Source organism: Balaenoptera ricei, chromosome 1 (assembly GCF_028023285.1).
Source record: "Balaenoptera ricei isolate mBalRic1 chromosome 1, mBalRic1.hap2, whole genome shotgun sequence".
Taxonomy (NCBI): Eukaryota; Metazoa; Chordata; class Mammalia; order Artiodactyla; family Balaenopteridae; genus Balaenoptera; species Balaenoptera ricei.
In genome coordinates, this window is record NC_082639.1 from 118,354,017 (window position 1) to 118,360,905 (window position 6,889).

At 48.5% G+C, this 6,889-nt stretch overlaps 1 protein-coding gene and 1 non-coding gene across 2 annotated transcripts; one reads left to right on the top strand and one right to left on the bottom strand.

Moving 5' to 3' along the window:
• Window positions 1–2,072: 2,072 nt before the first annotated feature.
• Window positions 2,073–2,143, bottom strand: TRNAG-GCC (transfer RNA glycine (anticodon GCC)). The gene has a single exon. It is a non-coding gene; the product is annotated as a tRNA-Gly (tRNA).
• A 617-nt stretch (window positions 2,144–2,760) lies between these two features.
• On the top strand, window positions 2,761–5,118 carry HSPA6 (heat shock protein family A (Hsp70) member 6). Its single transcript, XM_059902931.1, is given in 4 exon segments — window positions 2,761–3,227; window positions 3,230–3,421; window positions 3,423–4,119; window positions 4,122–5,118. Coding segments are annotated over 4 exon segments (1,941 nt in total). The 5' UTR covers window positions 2,761–2,876; the 3' UTR covers window positions 4,823–5,118.
• The last annotated feature ends 1,771 nt before the right edge of the window (window positions 5,119–6,889 follow it).

Below are 6,889 nucleotides of genomic sequence, written 5' to 3' on the forward strand. Positions count from 1 at the left end.
TTGGTATCACAGGTCTTTATATATAGTTTTGGATCACACTATACATTTTGTTCTACAACTTGCTTTTTGTGCTCAGTTTTGGGTCAAGAGCATCCCTCCACAATGACCTTTTAAGTCATCACTTGAATGTCTCTTCTACTTTTTTTTTTTAATAAATTTATTTATTTATTTATTTTTGTCCGCATTGGGTCTTCGTTGTGGTGTGCGGGTTTCTCACTGCAGTGGCTTCTCTTGTTGCAGAGATCAGGCTGTAGGCGCATAGGCTTCAGTAATTATGGCACACAGGCTTAGGATCGAACCCGTGTCCCTTGCATTTACAGGCAGATTCTCAACCACTGCGCCACCAAGGAAGTCCCTATTCTACTTTTAAAGACACTCAATCTAAGTTACTAAACATAAGTGGATATGTTTAAGTGTATGTATAAAATTTGCATTGCATAATAAGCTTCTCTATTATGAATTAAAAAATAAAGTGAATGACATTGGAAGCATGCCTGTGTGATGCTGTGTCTAGGTACAGAGGTGCTTGCTTTAGGGCTATACCTGGAACTCTTGGGGGTAGATGTGCAGATGGGGTTTTGAGGCTGCTGAGCGCTGGGAGAGAAGGTCAGAGTAGCTTGGACAAAGCAGTCCCTGAACAGTCCAGGGCACAGACCCCAGGCCAGGCCACCTTTTCCTTTCTGAAGTGAGCACCCTTTTCTTGCAGGCCCTTGCCTAAAATGTCCTAACTTTTACACACAGGCCTGGGCAGCCTAAATACTGAAAGTGAATGAATTTAAAGCCGACAGCTTCTCTCCCTCCTGGGTTATAAAACAGGTTCCTTCCTTTTGAGGATGATTTGATTTTCCACCATGGAAGTCACCCATTGCATACGTCTTCAAACATTCCCTTTTTTCCAGTGCAGAAGTGGGACTGACAGCTGCATCATGACTCCCTCCTCCCTCTTCAAAGGCCCTGAAGCATTCCAAAGGGTTCTGAGCCATCTGAGGAGAAAAGACCCACTTACAGAGCGAAGGTTTTTCATTCCTCTTTTTAAAAATTAGGAGTTGCCTTTGAATCGGGTGAATAATAATATATTATGTAATAGTTGAAGCTACTAGAGTTTAACATTAGAATGTATCATGTTCCCCTGGGTACTGTGCTCTTAGTATAGCGGTGACTATCCCTGTCTGTCATGCAGGAAATCAGAGTTCCTTCCCCCATGGGGAGATTATAGAGAACATTTGCTTCTCTTTCCTCCATTTCCATCCTCACTTCTCCAAAAAGTCTCCTTCTGTTGGCTTTTTGGGAGTCCACGCCAAATAGAAACACCAAAAAATTCAAATGGGATATTCTGGATTAAGGAAAGTGAGACATGGCAAAGACTCACTTTGCAAGGCCATAGCACTGAGGGGAACAAATGTGGCTTTACTGACCAGTGAACTCATCTCCTCCCCTGGCCTTCAGGGCATAGGATGGACTGCAGCCTCCAGGAATTTACTCCCCACCTGTGTCCTGGGCTCCGGCTGGGAACCCATCCAGGCCTCAGAGAAAAACACACACTGTGCCTTTCCAACCGGCCCCTTGGGACGATGCTCCTTGGAGACACTGGCCCAGGGAGGAGGTTCAACCACAGGAGGGACATTTTCACCACAGTTCATCCAGCCACATGCTCCTTCCTCCTGTGCTGTGTTCTCTCCAGGGCTGGGTGGAGAAGTCATGCCTGGGTCCCCAAGCCACAACACCAGGTTCCGGCTCCTCCCAGGAATGCGACTTGGTAAAGGAGGAAAAACCAAACGAACCCAGCCTTCAACTAACTGGTTTTGTTTATTTCAGTGTCACAAATCCTAGAATAGAAAAAGTCTTAACATATACAGACTACTATATGTAAAATAGATAACTAATAAGGACCTAGGTAACTCTTCTCAGTACTCTGTAAATGACCTATATGGGAAAAGAATCTTAAAAAAGACTGGATATATGTATAAGTGATTCACTTTGCTGTACAGCGGAAACTAATATAACATTTTAAATCAACTGTACTCCAATAAAAATTTTTTTAAATTAGAATAGCCTGGAAGAAAACAACACAGTGCATTGGCCGGGAATCGAACCCGGGCCTCCCGCGTGGCAGGCGAGAATTCTACCACTGAACCACCAATGCCCCTACCGTTAATAGGGTCTAGAGCGCCATCTCTTAAAGTCATCTCTGGCCCTAGTTTCATTCCAGAACAAAAATCGGGCCACCCCTCTTAGCCACAATTTCGAAAACACTGCCTTTAGGTTTCAAAACAACAACAACAACAACATAATAATTAAGACTTAAGAAAAAAACCTACTATTTAAACCCCTGCCTCGAGGCCATGGCTCTATTCGCATGGTGACATGCTTTCGGCTTTTCTCGAGCCGCTGGACTCTGAACAGCCCTCTTCAACCACCCAGAGGAAAAACTGTTTTCTTGAGAAGTTTTTGCTTTACCTGAATTCTGCCCCAACCGCTCGCCCTTAGAACAAGCCGGGAGAAGCTGGAACTTTCTCTGGAGCTCTGAGTCAGACGCAGCTGGAGCCGCCCCTCCTTGCACGGCCCGATCCGCCCGACCCTTCCCCCGGAGTCAGCCCGGCGCCTCCTGGGCTGAGTCAGCCGGAGCGGGGGGCCGGGCGTCTCTGGGCTCGCCGCGAAAGCGCTGGAAGGTTCGCGTCGGCGGGGGCGGGGGGACGGCGGGTCTCCGGCAACCGGATAAAAAGCTCGTGGAAGCGGAGCCGAGCAGATCCGAGCTGGGCAGGCAGGAGAGTTGCACCGCTGAGCGCACCTCCACGGCTGAGCCGCTCGAAGTTCCGCAGACTCCTGCATTTGAATCGGTCTCACACTCGTCCCCAGAAGCGCGAGAAGCCACAGCCATGTCCGCTGCAAGGGAAGTGGCCATAGGCATCGACCTGGGCACCACATACTCATGCGTGGGCATGTTCCAGCAAGACCGGGTGGAGATCCTCGCCAACGGTCAGGGCAACCGCACCACTCCCAGCTACGTGGCCTTCACCGACACAGAGCGTCGGGTGGGCGATGCGGCCAAGAACCAGGCGGATCTGAACCCACACAACACCATGTTCCACGCCAAGTGACTGACCGGGCGCAAGTTCGCACACCCCACTGTGCAGTCGGACATGAAGCACTGGCCCTTCCAGGTGGTGAGCGAGGGCGGCAAGCCCAAGGTGCGCGTGTCCTACCGCGGGGAAGACAAGGCGTTCTACACCCCGAGGAGATCTCGTCCCTGGTGCTGAGCAAGATGGAGACAGCGGAGGCGTACCTGGGCCAGCCCCTGAGGCACGCTGTAATCACGGTGCCCGCCTACTTCAACGACTCCCAGCGTCAGGCCACCAAGGACGCGGGTGCCATCGCGGGGCTCAACATGCTGAGGATCATCAACGAGCCCACGGCGGCTGCCATGGCCTATGGCCTATGGCCTGGACCGGCGGGGCGCCAGAGAGCGCAACGCGCTCATTTTCGACTTGGGTGGGGGCACCTTCCACTTGTCGGCCCTCACTATCGACGCTGGTGTCTTTGAGGTGAAGGTCACGGCTGGAGACACTCATCTGGGTGGAGAGGACTTCGACAACCGGCTGGCGAACCACTTCGTGGAGGAGTTCCGGCGGAAGCACGGGAAGGACTTGAGCAGGAACAAGCGGGCCCTGCGCAGGCTCTGCACAGCCTATGAGCGCGCCAAGCGCACCCTGTCCTCCAGCACCCAGGCCACTCTGGAGATCGATTCCCTGTTTGAGGGCGTAGACTTCTACACTTCCATCGCTCGAGCCCGCTTTGAAGAACTGTGCTCGGACCTCTTCTGCAGCACCCTGGAGCCGGTGGAGAAGGCCCTAAGGGGTGCCAAGCTGGACAAGGCCCAGATCCATGACATTGTCCTAGTGGGTGGCTCTACCCGCATCCCCAAGGTACAAAAATTCCTGCAGGACCTCTTCAATGGCAGGGAGCTGAACAAGAGCATCAACCCGGATGAGGCTGTGGCTTGTGGGGTTGCTGTGCAGGCAGCAGTGTTGATGGGGGACAAGTGTGAGAAGGTGCAGGATCTCCTGCTGCTGGATGTGGCTCCCCTGTCCCTGGGGCTGGAGACAGCTGGTGGGGTGATGACTACCTGATCCAGAGGAATGCCACCATCCCGACCAAGCGGACCCAGACTTTCACTACCTATTCAGACAACCAGCCTGGGGTCCTGATCCAGGTGTATGAGGGTGAGAGGCCCATGACTAGGGACAACAGCCGGCTGGGATGCTTTGAGCTCAGTGGCATCCCTCCTGCCCCACGTGGAGTCCCCCAGATCGGGGTGACTTTTGACATGGATGCCAGTGGCATCCTGAGTGTGACAGCCACTGACAGGAGCACAGGCAAAGCTAACAAGATCACCATCACCGATGACAAGGGCCGGCTGAGCAAGGAGGAAGTGGAGAAGATGGTGTGCGAGGCTGAACAGGACAAGGATGTTCAGGATGAAGATGAGGCCCAGAGGGACAGGGTGGCTGCCAAAAATTCTCTGGAGGCCTGTGTCTTCCATGTGAAGAGCTCTTTGCAAGAGGAGAGACTTAGAGACAAGATTCCTGAAGAGGACAGGCGCAAAGTACAAGACAAGTGTCAGGAAGTCCTTGCTTGGCTGGAGCACAGCCAGTTGGCAGAGAAAGAGGAATCTGAGCATCAGAAGAGGGAGCTGGAGCATGTCTGTCGCCCCATCTTCTCCAGGCTCTACGGGGGGCCTGGTGTCCCTGGCGGTAGCAGTTGTGGAGCTCAAGCCCGACAGAGAGCCCCCAGTACTGGCCCTGTCATTGAGGAAGTCGGTTAAATGGCCCCTCCTGGCAAGGCAGCTGTGACTGGAAGGGCTGGGCCTGTGGACTTTCTAGACTGTCTACTATGATCCTGCCTATCTTGAGGGGTGGGAGTGGAGGAGAATCTTGCCCCCAAACAGGGAGTTTTTTTGGTCCATATGTTTTATAACTGAGGTATTTGCCAGTTGACTTTTAAAAAATCTTCTCCTACTTCAAACAAGCAGAAGTAATCATTATGAACATTTGTGTGGCACTTTATCACTGCTTTTATCTACATTTAATGTATTTTGTTACTTGCATGTATGGATTTTGTTATGTGAAATAAGAGAGCTAAATAAACTTTTAAAGTTTCTTCTTAGTTTTCATTCTATCCAATTAAGTAGATGAAGGGGCAGGGCTATCAGAAGCAGAAAATGTTGGGGTGGGTGCTGAAGGAGGGATGGGAAGAAAATTCATGAGGCTGTGTGCATGATTTCTATAAGGGAAAACAAGATAAGAGGAAGAGTTTGAGGCAAGCACATTGAGATAGTATTGAAATGAGGTCAGACAGGAGAGAATTGTGACACTGTGTTAAAAGAGGGAGGGAGGTGGAGCTGGAAAAGCAGAGAATGAAGAGAAACTTAAGCCCTAGCAAGACCCTAAAATAAAAATTCTGTATTAGGAGCCCAGTTTAGTTTGTCAGTCTGTGTGTCCTAACACACTGCCAAAGAGTTTATATGCTAATTATCTGCCTCTAATAATGTGACCTTATTCATTGTTCATTAGAGAGCAGACCCCAAGTCTTGGACTCTGGGGAATATGTTAGACTAAGAGGGTAAGTCTAGTGGTGTAATTAAAGTTATTATTATCTTATCTGTGTGAGAGAAATAGCATGGCCCCATCTGCTTTCTGCTGATGAGCCCTAGGATGATGATGATGATGACAATGGCAATTGTGTAGCAAAATGGCTATATTGGAACCAGAAGGCTTAGGTTTTCAGTGCTGTTACTTTATCTACTCTGCAAGTTAAACTCTCTGAGCTTCAGTTTTCCCTTGTATATAATGGGGATGATGATGAAATAGTACCTCAGAATTGTTATAAGGGTACAATTAACTAAATATGAGAGGAGTGAAGAAGAATGTTAGGCATATAGTATATGAGCAACAAATATTAGCTATCACTAATTATTATTAATTGATTGTCAACTATGTACCAGGTACTTGATTATACAATGTAATCATCACAGCAACATCACAGTGTATTATCTCTTTTGAAGGTGAGGATCTGGAGGTTAAAAGACATTAAACGATTACTCAAGGTCCATAGCTATTAAGTCGGGGAAGAGGGGTGGTGGGGAGAGTTGGAATTAAGAACACTGTCCTGCCTGATTCTAGAGCCCGTACATTGTCACCTCACAAACAGGCCATAACTCCACGTATTACCAGATCTTCACCCAGATGTTGTGAAATTGTACGTATTGTTCCTTTAGAACACAGTTGGATGCTGAGCCCTGAGAGAAAAAGTATATTTTATTGTATATTTACATTATCCATTAAGTGAATATGTGTTTTTTATAGCAAGTGACTGAACCTGGGAAATATCCTAAGGCTCAACTCTATTGCCAGTTAAATGACATATAAGAGAAGGATAAATTTGTGTAAGTTACTTCCCAATCAGCCCAATCCACACTGTACCTCTCCTGTGTGCAAAGAGAGATTTATTTTTATCTCAGAAAAGAAGGCGGCCTTGGTTAGAGCAATGCTACGTTATATTTAGCTAAGGGTGATTTCTTGCAGGTGGAGAGGAGGTTGCAGTAACAACCCATTTGTCTCCTGGTTGTCATTTCACATTTTTAACTGCTTTTTCGTGCGCCTGGCCTAAGTCCTATGCCAGCTGGCTTCACATTGAAGCAACCTGCAAAAAAGAGATGATGTCACATACACATTCTGTATTATACTTTCCCTCTCCTGAATTTCCTTCCAGCTTCCAACATTGACCACCTCAAACTGTTTGTAACTTCTCAAGCAGAATGATGGCACCTACAGGGTTTAGACAGTTTCCTAGCATTTCAACAATCTCTCTCTCTCTCGTTAAAAACACACAC